Source organism: Salvelinus alpinus, chromosome 28, assembly GCF_045679555.1.
Source record: "Salvelinus alpinus chromosome 28, SLU_Salpinus.1, whole genome shotgun sequence".
NCBI lineage: Eukaryota > Metazoa > Chordata > Actinopteri > Salmoniformes > Salmonidae > Salvelinus > Salvelinus alpinus.
Window position 1 is genome coordinate 5,316,312 of NC_092113.1, and position 27,313 is coordinate 5,343,624.

At 44.6% G+C, this 27,313-nt stretch overlaps 1 protein-coding gene across 1 annotated transcript in view; it reads right to left on the minus strand.

Moving 5' to 3' along the window:
• LOC139556988 (semaphorin-3F-like) overlaps nucleotides 1–27,313 on the minus strand; it is a 106,804-nt gene that overhangs the window by 16,515 nt on the left and 62,976 nt on the right. Inside the window, exons 4-13 of the mRNA XM_071371224.1 lie at nucleotides 16,733–16,893; nucleotides 16,304–16,366; nucleotides 16,044–16,163; nucleotides 6,881–6,974; nucleotides 6,650–6,769; nucleotides 6,126–6,271; nucleotides 5,644–5,758; nucleotides 5,389–5,458; nucleotides 3,773–3,917; nucleotides 3,123–3,345 (exon numbers count right to left, since the gene is read on the minus strand). Coding sequence (XP_071227325.1) covers nucleotides 3,123–3,345; nucleotides 3,773–3,917; nucleotides 5,389–5,458; nucleotides 5,644–5,758; nucleotides 6,126–6,271; nucleotides 6,650–6,769; nucleotides 6,881–6,974; nucleotides 16,044–16,163; nucleotides 16,304–16,366; nucleotides 16,733–16,893 — 1,257 coding nt within the window. The remainder of the gene's footprint in view (nucleotides 1–3,122; nucleotides 3,346–3,772; nucleotides 3,918–5,388; nucleotides 5,459–5,643; nucleotides 5,759–6,125; nucleotides 6,272–6,649; nucleotides 6,770–6,880; nucleotides 6,975–16,043; nucleotides 16,164–16,303; nucleotides 16,367–16,732; nucleotides 16,894–27,313) is intronic.

The window sequence follows — 27,313 nt, forward strand, 5'->3', positions numbered from 1 at the left end:
CAAACAAGGACCAGTTGCGCTCTGAGGTGGCTGATGTTGGTGGGATTTGGAGGATGATGGAGGCAACAGGGGAAAGAGCCTCAGATCCACAAAGTCCCTTCCACCAGGTGGCTGATGAGGAAGGAATGGAGTTTTGCATCCGTATGTTCTCTCAGAAGTATAATTTGCAGTAAAAATAATGAAAAGTTAAATGTATCTGATTTGGATCATATGTGACCTTGTCATCTGCTGTTCGGATGGCCATGATTGTACGCTCTTTTTTTAATTGGTAAGCAAGCAATCTGCAAGGCCTATTGCTATACTCATGGTATTTCTGTTTAGTGACTATACTCTCCCGAGTATAGTCCAAGTTTAGTTTGGGTTTGGCTGCTTTAAGTTGACTCCAGGAGGAGCTGTCTGGGGATTGTTTATGTACTTTTTCGCAGCGTTCCAGCTCCCCCTCAAGATCTAACCTGTGTGCTTCCATTGCTTTTTTCTTAGAGGAAGCATATGCAATTAGATGACCTCTTAGTGTGGCTTTAGCAGCGTCCCACATTGTGGCCGGAGAAACAGGAGAATCTTTGTTGTCTTGTGTGTAGTTGTCTATCCATGTAGTAACCAATATATAGAATGCTTTGTTTGATAACTTGGAGGTGGTAAATTTCCAGCTCATTAACCTCAGGATGTTTTTACAGAGGTCAAAGCGGAGATGGACAAGGCGTGATCTGAAAGTGCTATGGGTCCGATTGTACAAGTGGCAGAATTTATGAAAATCGTTGCGATAAAAATCTAATCTATACGAGAGTAGGTGTTATGGACATTAGAGTAGTATGTATAGTCCATAATTGAGCTATTAGTCTCTCTCCAGATATCTATCAGTCCCATCTCTTTAGTAAGAGAGTTAAACATTGCCGATCTAGGGTTTGTGGTGGGGACTTGAGATGATTTGTCCAGGGTTGAGTTGAGGATACACTTAAAATCTCCAGCCAGCACTCCAAAGGAAATACAATGCTCATAGAACAGGGTTATCATTTTCGACATGAAAGCAGGAGTATCTGTGTTAGGGGCATATATATTTAAAATAGGAATTGGTTGCCCATATAGGGACCCAGATATCAGAATAAATTTACCCTCCGGATCAGATATGGTTTTATCAATGATGAATGGAACATGCTTATGGATAAGTATGGCTGTGCCTCTACTGTTTGATTTGAGAAATGGGAAATACAGCTGTCCCACCCAAGCTCTGTGGAGTTTAGCATGTTCAGTAACACAGAGGGTGGTCTCTCGTAATAGAGCAATGTCTGCTTTTTCCTTTTTGAGAGCACATAAACTCAGCAAAAAAAGAAACGTCCCTTTTTCAGTACCCTGTCTTTCAAAGATAATTCGTAAAAATCCAAATGCTTTCACAGATATTAATTGTAAAGGGTTTAAACATGCTTGTTCAATGACCCATAAACAATTAATGAACATGCACCTGTGGAACGGTCGTTAAGACACTAATGTAACAGTATAACTTTAAACTGTCCCCTCGCCCCGACACGGGCGCGAACCAGGGACCCTCTGCACACATCAACAACAGTCACCCACGAAGCGTCGTTACCCATCGCTCCACAAAAGCCACGGCCCTTGCAGAGCAAGGGGCAACACTACTTCTAGGTTTCAGAGCAAGTGACGTAACTGATTGAAATGCTAGTAGCGCGTACCCACTAACTAGCTAGCCATTTCACATCCGTTACACTCACCCCCCTTTCAACCTCCTCCTTTTCCACAGCAACCAGTGATCCGGGTCAACAGCATCAATGTAACAGTTTAACTTTAAACCGTCCCCTCGCCCCGACACGGGCGCGAACCAGGGACCCTCTGCACACATCAACAATGGTCGCCCACGAAGCATCGTTACCCATCGCTCCACAAAGGCCACGGCTCTTGCAGAGCAAGGGGCAACACTACTTCTAGGTTTCAGAGCAAGTGACGTAACTGATTGAAATGCTAGTAGCGCGTACCCGCTAACTAGCTAGCCATTTCACATCCGTTACACTAACACCTTACAGACGGTAGGCAATTAAGGTCACAGTTATGAAAACTTAGGACACTAAAGAGGCCTTTCTACTCACTCTGAAAAACACCAAAAGAAAGATGCCCAGGATCCCTGCTCATCTGCGTGAAAGTGCCTTAGGCGTGCTGCAAGGAGGCATGAGGACGGCAGATGTGGCCAGGGCAATAAATTGCAATGTCCGTACTGTGAGACGCCTAAGACAGCGCTACAGGGAGACAGGATGGACAGCTGATAGTCCTCGCAGTGGCAGACCACTTGTAACACCTGCACAGGATCGGTACATCCAAACATCACACCTGCGGTACAGGTATAGGATGGCAACAACAACTGCCTGAGTTACACCAGGAATGCACAATCCCTCCATCAGTGCTCAGACTGTCCTCAATAGGCTGAGAGAGGCTGGACTGAGGGCTTGTAGGCATGTTGTAAGACAGGTCCTCACCAGACATCACTGGCAACAATGGGCACCTATGGGCATAAACGCACCGTCGCTGGACCAGACAGGACTGGCAAAAAGTGCTCTTCACTGACGAGTCACGGTGTGTCACAGCATCATCGGACTGAGCTTGTTGTCATTTCAGGCAATCTCAACGCTGTACGTTACAGGCAAGACATCCTCCTCCCTCATGTGGTACCCTTCCTGCAGGCTCATTCTGACATGACCCTCCAGCATGACAATGCCACCAGCCATACTGCTCGTTCTGTGCGTGATTTCCTGCAAGTCTGTTACTTTTGATTTTGACACCCCTTTTGTTCAGGGACACATTATTCCATTTCTGTTAGTCACATGTCTGTGGAACTTGTTCAGTTTATGTCTCAGTTGTTGAATCTTAATATGTTCATACAAATATTTACACATGTTAAGTTTGCTGAAAATAAACGCAGTTGACAGTGAGAGGACGTTTCTTTTTTTTGCTGAGTTTAGTATCTTTTTCAGTCTTATTGCATGACCTAAATCATGACAGTTCCATGTCAGTAGATTTAAGGTACTAGTCAACGTCATCGAACAGTAATCGAACTCTAGTGCAAGTCATCTCTGGGAATAGGTGGATAATAGTTACAGCTGCTAGCTAGCATGACTCACCTGTGCCCAGGAAGAGCACCTCATACCTCCCGTCCACAGCATCCACCAGGTCCACCACGATGGAGGTGAATTGGTAGTCCACCCCTGTTCGGACCACCAGAGGGCGCTTGTGTATGGTGTAGACAGGGTGGTACATGAGGGGGTGCGCCCTCACAAAGTTCACTGCCTCATCCGAAAACTCCTTGGTGGAGCGGAGGCCCGGGGTGAACGTTCCTCCTGGACACTGTAGACGAAGAGGACAGAGAGCTCTGGTTGAACTGGGTCATGTTCAGTGGCACCAAAAATAAGAAGACCGTCTGAAACAGGGAAGAACTACTGTATCTGGACTTGGCCAATCAAAACTGCATGTTTCATTTTCCATTGCACAACGTTTTGCTACGATGTACATCAATGAATACGGCCGTCATGTAGCTCAACATGTTCTTGTGTGTTGGATCATGGGAATGATGTGATTTTGACCACACCAAGACACTGACAGTTTGACACATTGTTTCTTTTGATGATTTGTTGATCTAGATTTGACTCTATGATCAATAGCAACTTCAAAGCTACCCATAATTTGTTTGTTTATTAGGCTACTGTCTACTAGTAAAATGATCTACCATTCATTTTCGACATTCCTGGAGGCATTTAGTCCTGAGTGTACGTACCGTTCCAGGGCGAGGGTAGGGGATCTTTCCAGTGTAGGGGGTCCACTGGTAGTTGTGTCCATGCTTGTGTGAGAAGGGGCCATTGAAGACATTGCGAATGTCGGACATAGAGTACACACACACGGCTGAGCCCTTAAACACAGACCTAAGGAAGGAGGTGGAAAGGTGGTGGAAGAGAGTCATCAAAATAAACTACCCCAGTGGTGTGTATTTATGGATGCCAAGGGAAGAAAGGCATCTGAGCAAAGCGAAACAGCGCCCCTCTGTCTCTGTATGCGTAGCCCATCTATCTGATGCTGTCTGGTCAAAAAGAGTATGACATTGTTGCCGTCTGTAGCACTGAATGCAAAAGAAGCCAACGAGCATTTGGCCTCTCTTGATAATTTTTAAAATAAAATAATAGCCAATCAGCGTTGAGCTAAACTGAGTGAGCTCAACTGTGAATGGTCCTGGTGCACCAGAAAAAAGTGTCAAGGGAAGAGTGTCAAGGGACTTGTGGTTTTATTTAATTATTTGTACTAGCCAATGATTATAACAGCGATTCTGATACAACCATAAATTCATAAATTGTGCCCCTGGCCTGAGAGGATGGAAATTCAATATGAAGCTAAATGTTGGCTAATTTTAACTAGCTGGCTCATCATTCCCCATGAAAGGAAGGTCGGCTAGAGAACATGCATTTTAGCCAGGTAGCCTAGGACAACAAAAACTAAAAGTGTGTACTGTATGACAGAATCATAGACCATTTCAGCAACATGGAAGAGAGGAGGATGGCAATGGTGTTTCTCTACAAGTAGAGTGAGTCAAGTTTTTACTACTTTCACGTACGCACACACACAGGCACACACACACACACACACAAACACAGAAATCAGTTCCATGGACAGCCACATCATATTTAGCTTACGTTAATTAGACTGATTCAGAGGGGTTGGGTTAAATGCGGAAGGCACATTTCAGTTGAATGCATTCAGTTATACAACTGACTAGGTATCCCCCTTTCCCTTTCCCTAAACTGTTTTTGGTATATTTTAGTTGTAACTGTATTAGACTAAGCATAGGTGATTTGATGATGATGAAATATTGAAATTGATATGGTGCTGGAATAGTGGAGGCAGCTCCTTTTTTCTTTGAGACTTGCGGTAATCCTCCATGGTTCTAAATCAATAGTTGTTCAGTAGTCTGAAAATGTCGGAAACATTAACTTGCTTGAACTGTTTGTTACATGCAATATGCTTTGTGGACTTCACAGGACAGATGTTGCTCTCCGGTTTTGTGATAAACAAAGGTGTGGTTAAATGTATTAAGGAATATAAACTAACAGGTTGTAGGGCAAACAACACAATTATCACAACACATGCAATATGGCTTTTTTTCCCTGGCTTGGCTTCCCCAGTGATTTTACACGTAGGTTGTAATATGACTTTTTCCCGTGGCTTGGCTTCCCCAGTGATTTTACCCACGCACCGCTACTGAACTACCCCAAGGTTCTAGTACTTAATTTGTGGAGAACTACTGGGCGGGCAGGCTTTTGTTTTAGCCCGACACTAACAAAGGACATAGAATGTATGGTTGTGTAAAAAAAACATTTTGGAATGATTCAAGTGATATATTACCCCGCAGTGGAAAAGACAGCGTACACGACAGGATTGCGTTCGTCTTGTGTTGGCTGAATGAAGACATCCTCTGATGGGAAGCAAGTTGACAAAGGTGTTAACAGTGCCTTTTCTATAAACAAGTGTCAAAATAAGACTAAGCCTTCAATTCAATCAAAGCGTAAACATTCGGAACATTTTCCTTTATCTGCAACTGATTGAATTGCAGCCTACTGTACAGCATGTCAATGCCGCAGGAATGGAAAGCAGTCTCACTCAGCTCATCGAAATAGGTCTCCACACCATCACTGCCTATCACTGAGCACACCAGCCGAGCCTTCAGGAAGGTAGTCCACTTGTTGACCAGTGACCTCTGACCCCCATCATCATTCTGGGAAGGTGAAACAAAGTTAGGGGGAATTTACGTAAAATGGTAGATCATTCAATATCATCACCACAACCACTTGGCTTTCTAGTGTCCAATGGTTGTGCGTTTAGTAGGAACGAAATGGGAGAAAATGATTTGAAACTGAGGTATTACCCCCTAACTTGGGGAAGACGGGCTCATAGTGTCGGCTGGAACAGAATAAATGGAATCCAACACATCAAACACACGATTTCCATGTGGTTGATGCCATCCCATTCACTCCATTCCAGCCTTTATTATGAGCCATCCTCCCCTTCAGCAGCCTCCTGTGGTGTGTGTGTATGTGTCTGTGTGTTTGTGAGGTCAGGGGGGATATACGAGGGCCTCTCACCAGGCATACTCGGCCCACCCTGGCCAGGACACTGGGGCTGCCCCCCCCAGCCGAATCCAGGCTCTTCTCCCGAAAGAAGAAGTAGAGCTTATCATCGTTCCTCTCAGAGCTGTCAGGAATGTGCTGGATCTTCACAAACACAGGCTCTGGAGATGGAGACAGACATTAGTCAATTTGAGAAAAGAGGGTAATAGAGAACGAGAGAGACAGAGAGAGAGATTATTATTATTTATCTTGTTACCAGTGACCTTCTCCTAATCCCTGCCTACATGTACATACAGTATCTACCTCAACTACTCCAGTATCCCTGCAAATTGTAATTTGGTACTGCACTTTTGGGAAGGGCTTGCAAGGTAAGCATTTCGCTGTATTTGTGCAAGTGACAAATGAAAGAGAGAGAGAGAGACATAGAGAGAGAGAGAGAGAGAGAGAGAGAGAGAGAGAGAGGTGTGGCTGACTTTTTCTCAGGGCAAAATAGTAATGAGTTGCTCAAAGTGTCACCTGTGGGTCAGGGGCAAGCTTACCATTCAGCCAGCGGGAGTCATATTGCTCAGTCCTGACGGCAGGTCTGTCTCCCAGGGTTCTGAAGATGGCCGGGTCCGTGCCCATGAAGTCAACGTGGACCCCTGCATACAGATTCCCATCTAACAAAGAGGGAACAAAAGAGGAAGATGGATGATGATGATGGCTTTTGGTATTGTAAGTGAGAACTGTGGGGGGAACTGTTATGATGAACAGACAAGAAGAGGTCTCACTGATAAGGGCCACAGCATTCTCCTGCCGCGGATCGTAGGAACATTTCCCTTTCCCTGAGTCCACATAGCCAGGGACCAGCCTGAACAGGTACTCCTGCACAGAGAGGACAATACATGGATGTAGGTATGTTTCAGACTTGGCTTCAGATACTATTTTAGGTACTTCAATTACTTTTTATTACATTTCAAAACTAATATTTAGATAACCTTTATTTGAAAAAACAAATAGTTGAATATTGGAATGCATTTCAAAATACCATTTGGAAAGTATTGGCATGTATTTACAATTACTTAAAAATACATATCGTTGGTGTTAAGCTGGTGAATGAGGACCCAAAAGCGACGTAATAGAAACAGAGTCTTTATTCCAGTCTTAAACAAACAATGATTCTCCTGGATATTATCAAAGGTAAATCCAAAACAGGAAACTGAAATCCTCTCGTCAGTAGAGAGGAACGACTGGAGACGCGACCACAGACTGCAGGTCGCTTCAGGAAGGCACAGGCCGTAGCTGACATAGACACCTGCTCACACGCAGCATCTGAAGAAGGCAAAAACACGACAGGGCGGAACAAGGACACAGAACAGCAAACATCAAACAAGAATCCGACAAGGACAGAAGCGGAAAACAGAGGGAGAAATAGGGACTCTAATCAGAGGGCAAAATAGGGGACAGGTGTGAAAGAGTAAATGAGGTCGTTAGGAGAATGAGAAACAGCTGGGAGCAGGAACGGAACGATAGAGAGAGAGAGCGGGAGAGGGAGAGAGGGAGGAGGAGAGAGAGGGATAGAAAGAGGGAAAGAACCTAATAAGACCAGCAGAGGGAAGCACAGGGACAAGACATGATGATCAAAGACAAAACATGACAGTACCCCCCCACTCACCGAGCGCCTCCTGGCGCACTCGAGGAGGAACCCTGGCGGCAACGAAGGAAATCATCAATCAACGAACGGTCCAGCACGTCCCGAGATGGAACCCAACTCCTCTCCTCAGGACCGTAACCCTCCCAATCCACTAAGTACTGGTGACCACGTCCCCGAGAACGCATGTCCATGATCCTCCGTACCTTGTAAATAGGTGCGCCCTCGACAAGGACGGGGGGGGGGGAGGGAAGACGAACGGGGGCGCGAAGAAAAGGCTTGACACAAGAGACATGGAAGACAGGGTGGACGCGACGAAGATGTCGCGGAAGAAGCAGTCGCACAGCGACAGGATTGACGACCTGAGAGACACGGAACGGACCAATGAACCGCGGAGTCAACTTGCGAGAAGTTGTCGTAAGGGGAAGGTTACGAGTGGAAAGCCACACTCTCTGACCGCGACAATACCTAGGACTCTTAATCCTACGTTTATTGGCGGCTCTCACAGTCTGCGCCCTGTAACGGCAAAGTGCAGACCTGACCCTCCTCCAGGTGCGCTCACAACGTTGGACAAAAGCCTGAGCGGAGGGAACGCTGGACTCGGCGAGCTGGGACGAGAACAGAGGAGGCTGGTAACCAAGACTACTCTGAAACGGAGATAGCCCGGTAGCAGACGAAGGAAGCGAGTTGTGAGCGTACTCAGCCCAGGGGAGCTGTTCTGCCCAAGACGCAGGGTTTCGAAACGAAAGGCTGCGTAATATGCGACCAATCGACTGATTGGCCCTTTCTGCTTGACCGTTAGACTGGGGATGAAACCCGGAAGAGAGACTGACGGAAGCACCAATCAAACGACAGAACTCCCTCCAAAACTGTGACGTGAATTGCGGGCCTCTGTCTGAAACGGCGTCTAACGGGAGGCCATGAATTCTGAACACATTCTCAATGATGACTTGTGCCGTCTCCTTAGCGGAAGGAAGCTTAGCGAGGGGAATGAAATGTGCCGCCTTAGAGAACCTATCGATAACCGTAAGAATCACAGTCTTCCCCGCAGACGAAGGCAGACCGGTAATAAAGTCTAAGGCGATGTGAGACCATGGTCGGGAAGGAATGGGAAGCGGTCTGAGACAACCGGCAGGAGGAGAGTTACCTGACTTAGTCTGCGCGCAGTCCGAACAAGCAGCCACGAAACGGCGCGTGTCCCGCTCCTGAGTAGGCCACCAAAACCGCTGGCGAATAGAAGCAAGCGTACCCCGAACGCCGGGGTGGCCAGCTAACTTGGCAGAATGAGCCCACTGAAGAACAGCCAGACGAGTAGAGACAGGAACGAACAGAAGGTTACTAGGACAAGCGCGCGGCGACGCAGTGTGAGTGAGTGCTTGCTTTACCTGTCTCTCAATTCCCCAGACAGTCAACCCGACAACACGCCCTTCAGGGAGAATCCCCTCGGGGTCGGTAGAAGCCACAGGAGAACTAAAGAGACGGGATAAGGCATCAGGCTTGGTGTTCTTATTTCCCGGGCGATAGGAAATCACGAACTCGAAACGAGCGAAAAACAACGCCCAACGAGCTTGACGTGCATTAAGTCGTTTGGCAGAACGAATGTACTCAAGGTTCTTATGGTCAGTCCAAACGACAAAAGGGACGGTCGCCCCCTCCAACCACTGTCGCCATTCGCCTATGGCTAAGCGGATGGCGAGCAGTTCGCGGTTACCCACATCATAGTTGCGTTCCGATGGCGACAGGCGATGAGAAAAGTAAGCGCAAGGATGGACCTTATCGTCAGACTGGAAGCGCTGGGACAGAATGGCTCCCACGCCCACCTCTGAAGCGTCAACCTCGACAATGAATTGTTTAGTGACGTCAGGAGTAACAAGGATAGGGGCGGATGTAAAACGCTTCTTGAGGAGATCAAAAGCTCCCTGGGCGGAACCGGACCACTTAAAGCAAGTCTTGACAGAAGTCAGAGCTGTGAGAGGAGCAGCCACTTGACCGAAATTACGAATGAAACGCCGATAGAAATTAGCGAAACCGAGAAAGCGCTGTAACTCGACACGTGACTTAGGAACGGGCCAATCGCTGACAGCCTGGACCTTAGCGGGATCCATCTGAATGCCTTCAGCGGAAATAACAGAACCGAGAAATGTGACAGAGGAGACATGAAAGGCGCACTTCTCAGCCTTCACGTAGAGACAATTCTCTAAAAGGCGCTGGAGTACACGTCGAACGTGCTGAACATGAATCTCGAGTGACGGTGAAAAAAATCAGGATATCGTCAAGGTAAACGAAAACAAAGATGTTCAGCATGTCTCTCAGTACATCATTAACTAATGCCTGAAAGACAGCTGGAGCATTAGCGAGACCGAACGGCAGAACCCGGTATTCAAAATGCCCTAACGGAGTGTTAAACGCCGTTTTCCACTCGTCCCCCTCTCTGATGCGTACGAGATGGTAAGCGTTACGAAGGTCCAACTTAGTAAAGAACCTGGCTCCCTGCAGAATCTCGAAGGCTGACGACATAAGGGGAAGCGGATAACGATTCTTAACCGTTATGTCATTCAGCCCTCGATAATCCACGCAGGGGCGCAGAGTACCGTCCTTCTTCTTAACAAAGAAAAACCCCGCTCCGGCGGGAGAGGAAGAAGGCACCACGGTACCGGCGTCGAGAGAAACAGACAGATAATCCTCGAGAGCCTTACGTTCGGGAGCCGACAGAGAGTATAGTCTACCCCGAGGGGGAGTGGTCCCCGGAAGGAGATCAATACAACAATCATACGACCGGTGAGGAGGAAGAGAGTTGGCTCTGGACCGACTGAAGACCGTGCGTAGATCATGATATTCCTCCGGCACTCCTGTCAAATCACCAGGTTCCTCCTGAGTAGAGGGGACAGAAGAAACAGGAGGGATAGCAGACATTAAACACTTCACATGACAAGAAACGTTCCAGGATAGGATAGAATTACTAGACCAATTAATAGAAGGATTATGACATACTAGCCAGGGATGACCCAAAACAACAGGTGTAAAAGGTGAACGAAAAATCAAAAAGGAAATGGTCTCACTGTGGTTACCAGATACTGTGAGGGTTAAAGGTAGTGTCTCACATCTGATACTGGGGAGAGGACTACCATCTAAGGCGAACATGGGCGTGGGCTTCCCTAACTGTCTGAGAGGAATGTCATGTTTCCGAGCCCATGCTTCGTCCATAAAACAACCCTCAGCCCCAGAGTCTATCAAGGCACTGCAGGAAGCAGCCGAACCGGTCCAGCGTAGATGGACCGACAAGGTAGTACAGGATCTTGATGGAGAGACCTGAGTAGTAGCGCTCACCAGTAGCCCTCCGCTTACTGATGAGCTCTGGCCTTTTACTGGACATGACATGACAAAATGTCCAGCAGAACCGCAATAGAGGCAAAGGCGGTTGGTGATTCTCCGTTCCCTCTCCTTAGTCGAGATGCGAATACCTCCCAGCTGCATGGGCTCAGTCTCTGAGCCGATGGGAGGAGATGGTTGAGATGCGGAGAGGGGAAACACCGTTAACGCGAGCTCTCTTCCACGAGCTCGGTGACGAAGATCTACCCGTCGTTCTATGCGGATGGCGAGTGCAATCAAAGAGTCCACGCTGGAAGGAACCTCCCGGGAGAGAATCTCATCCTTAACCTCAGCGTGGAGTCCCTCCAGAAAACGAGCGAGCAACGCCGGCTCGTTCCAGTCACTGGATGCAGCAAGAGTGCGAAACTCTATAGAGTAATCCGTTATGGATCGATCACCTTGACATAGGGAAGCCAGGGCCCTGGAAGCCTCCTTCCCAAAAACTGAACGATCAAAAACCCGTATCATCTCCTCCTTAAAGTTCTGATAAACGTTAGAACACTCAGCCCTTGCCTCCCAGATAGCTGTGCCCCACTCCCGAGCCCGACCAGTAAGGAGTGATATGACGTAAGCGATCCGAGCTCTCTCTCCTGAGTATGTGTTGGGCTGGAGAGAGAACACAATATCACACTGGGTGAGAAAGAAGCGACACTCAGTGGGCTGCCCAGAGTAACATGGTGGGTTATTAACCCTAGGCTCCGGAGACTCGGAAGACCAGGAAGTAGCTGGTGGCACGAGACGAAGACTCTGAAACTGTCCTGAGAGATCGGAGACATGAGCGGCCAGGGTCTCAACGGCATGACGAGCAGCAGACAATTCCTGCTCGTGTCTGCCGAGCATTGCTCCCTGGATCTCGACGGCAGTGTTGCGAGAATCCGTAGTCGCTGGGTCCATTCTTGGTCGGATTCTTCTGTTAAGCTGGTGAATGAGGACCCAAAAGCGACGTAATAGAAACAGAGTCTTTATTCCAGTCTTAAACAAACAATGATTCTCCTGGATATTATCAAAGGTAAATCCAAAACAGGAAACTGAAATCCTCTCGTCAGTAGAGAGGAACGACTGGAGACGCGACCACAGACTGCAGGTCGCTTCAGGAAGGCACAGGCCGTAGCTGACATAGACACCTGCTCACACGCAGCATCTGAAGAAGGCAAAAACACGACAGGGCGGAACAAGGACACAGAACAGCAAACATCAAACAAGAATCCGACAAGGACAGAAGCGGAAAACAGAGGGTGAAATAGGGGACAGGTGTGAAAGAGTAAATGAGGTCGTTAGGAGAATGAGAAACAGCTGGGAGCAGGAACGGAACGATAGAGAGAGAGAGCGGGAGAGAGGGAGGAGGAGAGAGAGGGATAGAAAGAGGGAAAGAACCTAATAAGACCAGCAGAGGGAAGCACAGGGACAAGACATGATGATCAAAGACAAAACATGACAGTTGGAAGTATTTGGAAAACAAAATAGTTGTAAATGTACATAGTAGTTTAATTTCATGACCGCAGTCGATTTCCACGTGTCCATTGAGTCACGGTAACTGGGCTTCTCCAAAACTGCGCTCTGATGCCACTTATGGTCATTAGTAGCCTACCAAACTTGCTAATGGCCTGGTGCTCAGCGCTCCATTGTCTCTCTAATCACACTGACATCAATGCAAATGTAATAGAAAAACAAATCAATCACTTCATGAGAGCCTTGGTATTCAGAGTTTGAGCGGAATAGGATCACCTGGTGTGCAGCGAGAGCCAGCTCCTCATAGCTGGTTGATGCATAGAATGAAATGAGTGTTCCCATAAGCCTATGTTGCACAACATTTCTATAGGCTATGCTATGCAAGAAAACAGAGTTTTAATGGCCTCTAAAAAGAACAGGTCACATCAGCTTTCTATAGGCTAGGGCCAATATTAAGCACATTGCTTCTCTTTACAACCGGAGTAGCCTACCTGGCTGGCATGTAAATGAACCAGAAAAGCTAGCATTCGCTATTCAATGACATGTATTTTATTCCTCTGCCCCTGTTCCGACTGGTACGTGATAATGGTCCATATTATCACTCGTGAATTAGAGGACGACCGATTGTGATTTTTCAACGCCGATACCGATTATTGGAGGACCAAAAAAGGCTGATACCGATTAATCAGACATTTTTTAAAATGTATTTGTAATAATGACAATTACAACAATAGTGAATGAACACTTATTTTAACTTAATATAATACATCAATAAAATCAATTTAGCCTCAAATAAATAATGAAACATGTTCAATTTGGTTTAAATAATGCAAAAACAAAGTGTTGGAGAAGAAAGTAAAAGTGCAATATGTGCCATGTAAAAAAGCTAACGTTTAAGTTCCTTGCTCAGAACATGAGAACATATGAAAGCTGGTGGTTCCTTTTAACATGAGTCTTCAATATTCCCAGGTAAGAAGTTTTAGGTTGTAGTTATTATAGGAATTATAGGACTATTTCTCTCTATACCATTTGTATTTCATATACCTTTGACTATTGGATGTTCTTATAGGCACTTTAGTATTGCCAGTGTAACAGTATAGCTTCCGTCCCTCTCCTCGCCCCTACCTGGGCTCGAACCAGGAACACATCGACAACAGCCACCCTCGAAGCATCGTTACCCATCGCTCCACAAAAGCCGCGGCCCTTGCAGAGCAAGGGGAACAACTACTCCAAGTCTCAGAGCGAGTGACGTCACCGATTGAAACGCTATTAGCGCGCACCCCGCTAACTAGCTAGCCGTTTCACATCGGTTACACCAGCCTAATCTCGGGAGTTGATAGGCTTTAAGTCATAAACAGCTCAATGCTTGAAGCATTGCGAAGAGCTGCTGGCAAACGCACGAAAGTGCTGTTTGAATGAATGCTTACGAGCCTGCTGCTGCCTACCATCGCTCAGTCAGACTGCTCTATCAAATATCAAATCATAGACTTAATTATAACATAATAACACACAGAAATACGAGCCTTTGGTCATTAATATGGTCGAATCCGGAAACTATCATTTCGAAAAGAAAAAAAACTTTATTCTTTCAGTGAAATACGAAACTGTTCCGTATTTTATCTAACGGGTGGCATCCTTAAGTCTAAATATTGCTGTTACATTGTACAACTTTCAATGTTATGTCATAATTATGTACAATTCTGGCAAATTAATTACGGTCTTTGTTAGGAATAAATGGACTTCACACAGTTCGCAACGAGCCAGGCGGCCCAAACTGCTGCATATACCCTGACTGCTTGCACGGTACGCAAGAGGAGTGACACAATTTCCCTAATGATAAGAAATTCATGTTAGCAGGCAATATTAACTAAATATGCAGGTTTAAAAATATATACTTGTGTATTAATTTTAAAGAAAGGCATTGATGTTTATGGTTAGGTTTGGTGCAACGACAGTGCTAAATCATCACCCGTTTGGCGAAGTAGGCTGTGATTCAATGAGAAATTAACAGGCACCGCATCGATTATATGCAACGCAGGACACGCTAGATAAACTAGTAATATCATCAACCATGTGTAGTTAACTAGTGATTATGTGAAGATTGATTGTTTTTTATAAGTTTAATGCTAGCTAGCAACTTACCTTGGCTTCTTGCTGCCCTCGCGTAACAGGTAGTCAGCCTGCCACGCAGGCTCCTCGTGGAGTGCAATGTAAGGCAGGTGGTTAGAGCATTGGACTAGTAACCGGAAGGTTGCAAAAACGAATCCCCGAGCTGACAAGGTAAAAATCTGTCGTTCTGCCCCTGAACAAGGCAGTTAACCCACCGTTCCTAGGCCATCATTGAAAATAAGAATGTGTTCTTAACTGACTTGCCTAGTTAAATAAAGGTGTAAAATAAAATATATATATATTTTTTTCGGACAAATCGGTGTCCAAAAATACCGATTTCCGATTGTTGTGAAAACTTGAAATCGGCCCTAATTAATCGGCCATTCCGATTAATCGGTCGACCTCTATCGTGAATGATGGCCACCGTGTGCTGTCTAAGGCAATGCATTTTTTGGGGACTTTTTCTAATCATAGTCACATGCAGCCTACCCAATATGCCTATATGTTTTGATGAGGGTTGTATCACAACTAAAGTGGCCAAATAACTCTAAGCGTAGCCTATAGGCCTAGGACCCCTCGAACAGGGTCGGAGAGCCCATAGCCTACAGAGCCTAGGGAAACGTGTTATTATAAGCCCAGTCATTTGCACAATCAGGTGTGAAAACAGAGTTTTGACTGGACACTATTTAAAAGAAGTTAAGCACATTAATCACTGGCCTAACACAGTTTATCTGGACCCACGCAAGGTCCGAGTTCTCTTTATTATGTTTTACTATCCTGTGCAAATGTTGATTTGTGGTAGTGGGAGACAATGTTGGAGGCTTTGGAAATGACTCTATTGTGGTTATTTGCAGATTTAAAGTCATTTTTAAGAGTGAGCTGTATTGTGTCAGAAAAGCATCTTCTTCTTCTTCGGATGTCGTCTTCAAAATTAGCAAAAGCAACAACCTTATTATTTGCATTAGCGGTGACCACGGTGTTGATTTTGGTTGAGATCTTGTAGTGATCCAAGATTTCCTCATATGTACTGACAATGCATTGTCCAGTATGGCTGCCTTTGAACTGTTTACATGCCAGCATAATACTGCAAAGAGTCCAATCATGTAGGAAGTGTACATCCTTTTAGCTCAATTTTTATAGCAAGGTATTTGAAATATGTTTGGGGGAAAGATATTTGAAAAGTGTTTCAAATAGTATTCCAGGAAAGTATTTAAAATAAAAGTAATTGTTTTATGTGGTGTATTAAAAAATACTCAAATACACACAAAAAAGTATCTTAAATAACAAATACTCAAATACACATGCATTTGAACCCAGATCTGGCATGTTTGTGTGTGCGTCTGTCTGTGCGTGTGCATGTTTGTTTGTGTCCGTACCTCTGCTCTCCATCCTCTGTTGATGAAGGTGCAGATGGGCTTGTACGCCCCTGTGCCACAGGTGTACAGGTGTGTGCGATTCCAGGGTTCGATCAGACGCACAAAGTTTGCACATTCCCCCTGATTAGGACAGAGGGAACAGAGTTACAATCAATACACTTGACATACTGTGCATATTTACTGTACTACAAATAACAACAGTATTTGTGTAGCCCTTTTTATACATTAAAGCTAATGGTCAAGACGTAAAGGACACTAACCTGCCCACCCTTTCCAGTCATTCTACACTCTCCTTTCCTCTGGGTAGTGGCCGGCCAGTGAATCTGAAGGAAGAAGTGTAGAAAATGCAACATTTCAGATCTGGTGCATTGTATGATTTTCTGCGTGTAGACATTACATATTCTAAGCCTTAAAATAGGACATCATAAAGGCTCATACATGCTTATAAATAGGTCATAATAAAATAAAAGCATTATACCTGTGGACGTCAAGTGTGACTTATTTGCACTCATAGGCGTACAGATGGCTACAGTGGCTGAATATTTCATCAAATGTAATTAAACACAAGAATGGATGCTGGCAACTTGACTCCATGGCGGCCATCTTCGTCAGGGAAATCTTATCAGATAATATATGTATCTGTCTCTATGGAATTTTATCATAGGAGTCATCATAGTGTTTGCTCTTACTATGAGGGGCTCCTTGTTGATGTTGTGCATGTCCAGAGCCACCAGGTACTCCCGGCTGCCCAAGTAGAGACGGCCCTGGTCTTGGTCCATGTGCAGGATGCGGTAGTCACTGGTGTTGAAGGAGAAGGAGAAAGGCCGTGCCGTCCGCGTCTCCATCAGCTCTGGACCAACACACACACACACACACACACACACACACACACACACACACACACACACACACACACACACACACACACACACACACACACACACACACGTAGGGAGAGCGAGACAGACAAACAGACAGACAGACAGGAGAGAGAAAGAGAGAGAAACACAAAGACAGGCATCATTCATTTGGATCAGAATACATTTGCGGACAGGATATAGCTGGGACTTAGCTTGAGAAGCATGAAAGCTGGAATCCTTAATGGTGAAATTGCCACGTCCATTTGGGATATGACAACAATAAAGAAGTTACTGCAAACAACGAACACCTCGACATTATTGCACACGCGATAAAACAGCAGCATACAGTGCCTTCAGAAAGTATTCAGACCCCTTTACTTTTCCCACGTTTTGTTACGTTACAGCCGTATCCAAAAATCTATTAAATAGTATTTTTCCTCATCAATCTACACACAATACCCCATAATGACAAAGCAAAACCACGTTTTTAGACATTTTTGCTAATTTATAAAGAAAAAAAACCCTGATATCTAATTTACATAATTATTCAGACCCTTTACTCAGTACTTTGTTGAAGCATCTTTGGCAGCGATTACAGCATCGGATCTTCTTTGGTATGACGCTACAAACTTGGCACACCTGTATTTGGGGAGTTTCTCCCATTCTTAACTGCAGATCCTCTCAAGCCCTGTCAGGTTGGATGGGGAGTGCTGCTGCACAGCTATTTTCAGGTCTCTCTAGAGATAGTAGATCGGGTTCAAGTCCGGGCTCTGGCTGGGCCACTCAAGGATCTTTAGAGACATGTCCCGAAGCCACTCCTGCAATATCTTGGCTGTGTGCTTACTGTAGGTCGTTGTCCTGTTGGAAGGTGAGCCTTTGCCCTAGTCTGAGGTACTGAGCGCTCTGGAGCAGGTTGCCTGGCCTGCACCCTATTTCATAGCGCCACAATGAAATAGGGTGCAGGCCAGGCAGCAGGCTGTTAGCCAGCCTGTCAGCTTAGTGGAGTCTGCCACTAGCACAGTCAGTGTAGTCAGCTCAGCTATCCCCATTGAGACTGTGTCTGTGTCTCGACCTAGGTTGGGCAAAACTAAATATAACGGTGTTCGCCTTAGCAATCTCACTAGAATAAAGACCTCCTCCATTCCTGCCATTATTGAAAGAGATCGTGATACCTCACATCTCAAAATAGGGCTACTTAATGTTAGATCCCACACTACCAAGGCAGTCATAGTCAATGAACTAATCACTGATCATAATCTTGATGTGATTGGCCTGACTGAAACATGGCTTAAGCCTGATGAATTTACTGTGTTAAATGAGGCCTCACCTCCTGGTTACACTAGTGACCATACCCCCCCCCACGCATCCCGCAAAAGGCGGAGGTGCTGCTAACATTTACGATAGCAAATTTCAATTTACAAAACCCCCCCGACGTTTTCATCTTTAGAGCTTCTAGTCATGAAATCTATGCAGCCTACTCAATCACCTTTTATAGCTACTGTTAACAGGCCTCCTGGGCCATATACAGCGTTCCTCACTGAGTTCCCTGAAATCCTATCGGACCTTGTAGTCACAGCAGATAATGTTCACATTTTTGGTGACTTTAATATTCACATGGAAAAGTCCACAGACCCACTCCAAAAGGCTTTCGGAGCCATCATCGACTCAGTGGGTTTTGTCCAACATGTCTCCGGACCTACTCACTGCCACAGTCATACTCTGGACCTAGTTTTGTCCCATGGAATAAATGTTGTGGATCTAAATGTTTTTCCTCATAATCCTGGACTATTGGACCACCATTTATTACGTTTGCAATCGCAACAAATAATCTGCTCAGACCTCAACCAAGGAGCATCAAAAGTCGTGCTATAAATTCTCAGACAACCCAAAGATTCCTTGATGCCCTTCCAAACTCCCTCTGCCTACCCAAGGATGTCAGAGGACAAAAATCAGTTAACCACCTAACTGAGGAACTCAATTTAACCTTGCGCAATACCCTAGATGCAGTTGCAGCCCTAAAAACTAAAAACATTTGTCATAAGAAACTAGCTCCCTGGTATACAGAAAATGCCCAAGCTCTGAAGCAAGCTCCCAGGAAATTGGAATGGAAATGGCGCCACACCAAACTGGAAGTCTTCCGACTAGCTTGGAAAGACAGTACCATGCAGTATCGAAGAGCCCTCACTGCTGCTCGATCATCCTATTTTTTCCAACTTAATTGAGGAGAATAAGAACAATCCAAAATGTCTTTTTGATACTGTCGCAAAGCTAACTAAAAAGCAGCATTCCTCAAGAGAGGATGGCTTTCACTTCAGCAGTAATAAATTCATGAACTTCTTTGAGGAAAAGATCATGATCATTAGAAAGCAAATTACGGACTCCTATTTAAATCTGCGTATTCCTCCATAGCTCAGTTGTCCTGAGTCTGCACAACTCTGCCAGGACCTAGGATCAAGGGAGACACTCAAGTGTTTTAGTACTATATCTCTTGACACAATGATGAAAATAATCATGGCCTCTAAACCTTCAAGCTGTATACTGGACCCTATTCCAACTAAACTACTGAAAGAGCTGCTTCCTGTGCTTGACCCTCCTATGTTGAACATAATAAACGGCTCTCTATCCAAAGGATGTGTACCAAACTCACTAAAAGTGGCAGTAATAAACCCTCTCTTGAAAAAGCCAAACCTTGACCCAGAAAATATTAAAAACTATCGGCCTATATCGAATCTCCCATTCCTCTCAACATTTTTAGAAAAAGCTTTTGCGCAGCGACTCACTGCCTTCCTGAAGAAAAACAATGTATACGAAATGCTTCAGTCTGGTTTTAGACCCCATCATAGCACTGAGACTGCACTTGTGAATGTGGTAAATTACCTTTTAATGGCGTCAGACCGAGGCTCTGCATCTGTCCTCGTGCTCCTAGACCTTAGTGCTGCTTTTGATACCATCGATCACCACATTCTTTTGGAGAGATTGGAAACCCAAATTGGTCTACACGGACAAGTTCCGGCCTGGTTTAGATCTTATCTGTCGGAAAGATATCAGTTTGTCTCTGTGAATGGTTTGTCCTCTGACAAATCAACTGTACATTTCGTTGTTCCTCAAGGTTCCGTTTTAGGACCACTATTGTTTTCACTATATATTTTACCTCTTGGGGATGTCATTCGAAAACATAATGTTAACTTTCACTGCTATGAGGATGACACACAGCTGTACATTTCAATGAAACATGGTGAAGCCCCAAAATTGCCCTCGCTGGAAGCCTGTGTTTCGGACATAAGGACATACAGTGGATGGCTGCATACTTTCTACTTTTAAACTCGGACAAAACAGAGATGCTTGTTCTAGGTCCCAAGAAACAAAGAGATCTTCTGTTGAATCTGACAATTAATCTTGATGGTTGTACAGTCGTCTCAAATAAAACTGTGAAGGACCTCGGCGTTACTCTGGACCCTGATCTCTCTTTTGACGAACATATCAAGACTGTTTCAAGGACAGCTTTTTTGCATTTACGTAACATTGCAAACTTCAGAAATGTTCTGTCCAAAAATTATGCAGAAAAATTAATCCATGCTTTTGTTACTTCTAGGTTAGACTACTACAATGCTCTACTTTCCGGCTACCCGGATAAAGCACTAAATAAACTTCAGTAAGTGCTAAATACGGCTGCTAGAATCCTGACAAGAACCAAAACATTTGATCATATTACTCCAGTGCTAGCCTCCCTACACTGGCTTCCTGTTAAGGCAAGGGCTGATTTCAAGGTTTTACTGCTAACCTACAAAGCATTACATGGGCTTGCTCCTACCTATCTTTCCGATTTGGTCCTGCCGTACATACCTACACACACGCTACGGTCACAAGACGCAGGCCTCCTAATTGTCCCTAGAATTAAGATCTAAACCAGGCAAGAACTTGTCCGTGTAGACCAATTAGGGTTTCTAATCTCTCCAAAAGAGTGATTAATGGTGATCAATGGTATCAAAAGCAGCACTAAGGTCTAGGAGCATGAGGACAGATGCAGAGCCTTGGTCTGACGCCATTAAAATGTAATTTACCACCTTCACTAGTGCAGTCTCAGTGCTACGATGGGGTATAAAACCAGACTAAAGCATTTCATATACATTGTTTGTCTTCAGGAAGGCAGTGAGTTGCCTAAAGCTTCTTCAAAAAATGTTGAGAGAAAATGGAGATTCAATATAGACCAATATTTTTTTTTACATTTTCCGGGTCAAGGTTTGGCTTTTTCAAGAGAGGCTGTATTACTGCCACTTTTAGTGAGTACACATCCGGTGGATAGGGAGCCATTTATTTTGTTCAACATAGGATGGCCAAGCACAGGAAGCAGCTCTTTCAGTAGTTTAGTTGGAATTGGGTCCAGTATGCATCTTGACGATTTAGAGGCCATGACTATTTTCGTGAATGTGTTAAGAGATATAGGATTAAAAAACTTGAGTGTCTCCATTGATCCTAGGTCCTGGCAGTTCTGTGCAGACTCAGAACAACTGAGCTTTGGAGAAATAAGCAGATTCAAAGAGTCCGTAATTTGCTTTCGAATGATCATGATCTTTTCATCACTGCTGAAGTGAAAGCTCTCCTCTCTTGTTGAATGCTGATTTTTAGTTATCTTTGTGACAGTATCAAAAATACATTTAGGATTGTTCTTATTCTCCTCAATTATGTTGGAAAAATATAGGATGATCGAGCAGGGCTCTTCGATATTGCACGGTACTGTCTTTCCAAGCGAGTCGGAAGACTTCCAGTTTGGTGGAGCGCCATTTCCGTTCCAATGTTCTGGAAGCTTGCTTCAGGGCTCGGGTCTTTTCTGTATAGCAGGGAGCAAATTTCTTGTGACAAATGTTTTTTGTTTTTAGGGGTACGACTGCATCTAGGGTATCACGCAAGGTTAAATTAAGATCCTCAGTTAGGTGGTTAACCGATTTTTGGGTAGGTGGAGGGAGTCTGGAATGGCATCTAGGAATCTTTGGGTTGTCCGAGAATTTATAGCACGACTTTTGATGATCCTTGGTTGAGGTCTGAGCAGATTACTTGTTGCGATTGCAAACGTAATAAAATGGTGGTCCAATAGTCCAGGATTATGAGGAAAAACATTTAGATCCACAATATTTATTTCACTGGACAAAACTAGATCTGGGTATGACTGTGGCAATGACTAGATCCATAGACATGTTGGACAAAACCCATTGAGTCGGTGATGGCTCCAAAAGCCTTTTGGAGTGGGTCTGTGGACTTTTCCATGTGAATGAAAAAAAAAAAAAATGTATAATATTATCTGCCATGACTACAAGGTCCAATAGGAATTCAGGGAACTCAGTGAAGAACAATGTATACGGCCCAGGAGGCCTGTAAATAGTGGCTATAAAAAGTGATTGAGTAGGCTGCATAGATTTCATGACTAGAAACTCAAAAGACGAAAACGCAGTCTTTTTTTTTGTAAATTGAAATTTGCTGTCATAAATGTCAGCAACACCTCCGCTTTTGCGGGATGCTCGGGGGTTATGGTCACTCGTGTAACCAGGAGGAGAGGCCTCATTTAACACAGTCAATTCCTCAGGCTTGAGCCATGTTTCAGTCAGGCCAATCACATAAAGATTATGATCAGTGATTCGTTCATTGACTATAACTACCTTGGAAGTTAGGGATCTAACATTAAGTAGCCCTATTTTGAGATGTGAGGTATCACGATCTCTTTCAATAATGGCAGGAATGGAGGAGGTCTTTATTCTAGTGAGATTGCTAAGGCGAACACCGTCATGTTTAGTTTTGCCCAACCTAGGTCGAGGCACAGACACGGTCTCAATGGGGATAGCTGAGCTGACTACACTGACTGTGCTAGTGGCAGACTCCACTAAGCTGGCAGGGTGGCTAATGCTGCCTGGCCTGCACCCTATCTCCTTGTGGAGCTAGAGGAGTTAGAGCCCTGTCTATGTTCATAGATAAGATGAGAGCACCCTTCCAGCTAGGATGGAGTCCGTCACTCCTCAGCAGGCCAGGCTTGGTCCTGTTTGTGGGTGAGTCCCAGACAGAGGGCCAATTATCTACAAATTCTATATTTTGGGAGGAGCAGAAAACAGTTTTCAACCAGCGATTGAGTTGTTAGACTCTGCTGTAGAGCTCATCACTCCCCCTAACTGGGAGGGGGCCAGAGACAATTACTCAATGCTATGTTGCGCTTGGTGACCTCTAACGTCGTTGGTGCCGATGTGGATAACAATATCCCTATATTCTCTACACACCAGTTTTAGCCTTAGCCAGCACCATCTTCAGATTAGCCTTTACGTCGGTTGCCCTGCCCCCTGGTAAACAGGGTATGATCGCTGGATAATTATTTTTAAGTCTAATATTGCGGGTAATGGAGTCGCCAATGACTAGGGTTTTCAATTTGTCAGAGCTAATGGTGGGAGGCTTCGGCAGCTCAGACCCCGTAACGGGTGGAGGAGAGACCTGAGAAGGCTGGGCCTCTGACTTCGACTCGTTGCTTAATGGGGAGAACCGGTTGAAAGTTTGTCGGCTGAATGAGCGACACCGGTTGAGAATGCCGAGAGCATTTCTTTCCAGAAGCCTTGAGAAAATTGTCCTGCTGCGGGGACTGTGCAGGGGGATTTATACTACTATCTGTACTTACTGGTGGCACAGACGCTGTTTCATCCTTTCCTACATTTAAATTGCCCTTGCCTAACGATTGCATCTGAAGCTGTGCTTGCAACACGGCTTTCCTCACAATAAGACGATAGTTCTCCTGTATATTATGAATACAGCGACTCCAATTAGATAGCATAGTCTTAATGTTACTACTTTGCTTTTCGGCTGGTGGAGGTCCTGTAGAACCATGTCCAGATAAAGCGTCCGGGGTGAAAAAGTTGAATGAAAAAAGTTGAGCAAGGAAAACACGAAGACGTTGGTAAATGCATTAAAAGTAAAAACTAAAAGGTTTAGCATTTGGCCAAGTAGCAACAAACAGTACGACAGCACGGAGACAAGGAACATATCGCCGGCATATCTCTCTCTTGTCTCTCTCTAATAGGCCTAAGCTTCTCTTTGTCCTTTATATATATTTTTTCAATATTAATATAATTTATTGGATGTCTAGGCCTATAGGCCTATGTACGCAGTGCCCTGATGCATTTAGTTCTTAAATGTCTGACAGCTGAACAGTGAGGTGGACAAAAGGTGTTTAAGGAAAGTAAAAACCAAAGAAACAATAGGCTATGACGTTTTGATTATGCTACACATCGAAACACAATTAATTGTAATTTGTTATAGGCTATCTTTCAGGTCATAACTGTGTCTCATCTGGCCAGGTCGGAGGTTTCTTTCTCCCTCTCTTTCTCCTCTCAGATCTGAACGGGTCTCTCGGATCCGAATGGGCATGAATCTGTTTTTACAAAGGGCTTTTTCGGAACGCGTCTGAATGTCCTAGGGCCCATTCGGAACGGGTCTCTGTCCACATGTTTCTTTATGCTAGGAAAGCCAAGGGTTCATTCGGGTGGGAAAGCCAAGGGTCCATTTCGGAACAGGTCCACCTTCTTGGACCCGTGAAGACCTCTATAGCCAAGGCCCCGAAGCAGGTGGAGAGATGAAAGATGGGTTCAGCTGTCTCTCAACCAAGGCCTAAACTGCGTGCTTTAGTTTGTGTGTTCGTGTCTCTTTGTGTGTCTGTCAAGTCTCTTATTGTCTCTATTAGTTTGGGTTCTAGCTCAGAGTTTACTGGCCTGCCACAATGGGGATGGATACCATGCCACAATTCAAAGGAATGTGTTTTATGATCAACTGTCTAATATACCACAGGATAATGGCACTTCTCTATTGGACGGACAATTTCAATCCTCACATTCATGTGACCTACAGGTAGAGCAGCTTGTTGACTTTAGACATAAATCTCTGGTTATGAGAGTGTGAAGACAACGCCGCCCTCCAACTATATGAGAGCTGGCCCTAGTTTGGCTGTGGGGCCTTGGGGGGAGCAGTGACACAGACCATATCTATAAATTGCTCACGTTAGCCTCATACCAGACACACTTTGATCTCACGAGGTATTACTGCCCTTCCAACTGCTAACCTGTCTGGGCTCGGTCTGAAACGTTAAATACATAAAAATAGCTTGAGCCGTAGTGGTGTGAAGGTCACGGTCGTACACTATCCAAGGTTCTGGGAACAAGCTTTGGACGATGCTCAATGTAGAGAATCTTTTTAGACCTTTTCTTTTGAAAGATACCTACTGTTAACCTACATTGAAGCAGGACCTTGTTTTAGCTCAACTAAGTGCCAGAAAAAGACTAATAATTTGTGCTTGAAAACAAAAATGAAGATGCATCTTTTGTAGTAGACATGCATATCTTTATGGCAGATAATGTCTTCATGAAGGACCATACACTTACAAGAGTCTATGCATACCCTTAGTGTGTGTGTATGTGTGTAGTCTGTGTGTGTACACATCAAAGAAGAGAGTGGGCAGCAGAGAGGGGCATGTGAATGTCTTTGGTGCCGTTATCTGGCCCTCTAACTAGGTGGCGAAGTGTGGCCGTCTGTCTGTCTCTCTTGCAGCTGTGTGACTGATCCGCAAACAATCTGTAGAATTCCGTCAGTCACTGCTCTGCGGAGCGCCTGGGATTCTGTTCACTCGGTGTGCGTAGGTAGGCAGGGGGAGTGGCAAGGCAGCACGCTTCTATTCTCAGGACTTCTCTCATCCCATTATAAGTGGCTTTATCCCGAAAATCCACTATCTTTGGGCAAGAGTAGGACAGAGGGCTGACTGTTTGAAAAAGGACACACCTGCTGGCCATAAAGGTCAGGACTATTGGGGCCCTGTGAGGCTGTTTCTACGCTGTGTGGGGAACAGAAGGCTGTTGAGATGTACTTACGTAGAATATGCTGGATATGCATACACTACCTTGAACTACAGTATATCATACATCCTACAATCACCTAAGAGTAGTATCATGAAATGTCATGCAAAGGTCATGCAAAATTGGCGACTTAAATTACATTTATTGAGTGCCATTGAGTCTGACACATCGTTTCTGCTGGTTTGTGATAAGAGAATAGGGGGGAAAATGGGCTTATAAATAATTTCACTGTCCATAGCATTGTTCCATTTGTAAAGCCGTGACAATCTCACAATTTAACGATTCGGTTCCATTATTAAACTTTAAATCCAACGTTATCTTAGCCACATTGATCCGTAGGAACAAGAGTTCAATAACTAGAGTAGCCTACATTTCCAAACCGGATCATTCTGGATCACACTCTCATAGTGACCTTTAACCTTTCCATCTCACAACCTCCATCTTTTAGATTATAAATTAGCTTTTAATTCATCCCATTAATAATGGAACAAATATGTTTATCTTTTAACCAACAGCTTTACATGATGTGAGAATAATGAGGACAACCTAATGCTACTGTATTGGCCTACTGTAGGACGTCAGCAATAACCTAAATCTGAGGTTAACCGTGATGAGATGCTTAACCTACTGAATCAAATTTTTGGGTTGTATTGTCTTTTCCCCTCTCTTTTAATTTACACACAGTGTAGACTTGATTAGAAGTTGTGTGCAGGCACTGGGTGTTTGGGGTATAGTAGTAGTATTTCAGGCCTTGCAAATCAAATCACACAAAAAATGTATTAGTCACATGCGCCGAATACAACAGGAATACAACCTTACAGGGAAATGCTTACTTACAAGCCCTTAACCAACAATGATTTAAGAAGTTAAGAAAAACAATTAAAATAAGTGTTAAGTAAAAAATAGATAAGTACATTAAAAAAAATAAAAGTAAAAAATAATTAAACAGTAGCAGTAAAATAACAAGCAAGGCTACATACAGGGGGTACCGGTACAGAGTCAATTTGCGGGAGCACCGGTTACCGGGAGCACCGGTTAGAGGTAATTGAGGTAATATGTACATGTAGGTAGAGTTAAAGTGACTATGCATAGATTATAAACAGAGTAGCAGCAGCGTAAAAGAGGGGTCTGGGTAGCCCTTTGATTAGCTGTTCAGGAGTCTTATGGCTTGGGGGTAGAAGCTGTTAACCTTTCATGAGCCTCTACCCCGGGTCCGGGATCACCCCCCACCCCCCCACACACTGATTAGCATAGCTAGCATAGCTTCACAAGTAGATAGTAGCATCTAAATATCATTAAATCACAAGTCCAAGACACCAGATGAAAGATACAGATCTTGTGAATAAACCCATCATTTCTGTTTTTTAAAATGTTTTACAGGGAAGACACAATATGTAAATCTATTAGCTAAACACGTTAGCAAAATACACCATTTCTTTGTCCACCATTTTTTCTCTCCACCAGTAGCTATCACCAATTCGGCTAAACTAAGATATTGATAGCCACTAACCAAGAAAAAAACTCATCAGATGACAGTCTG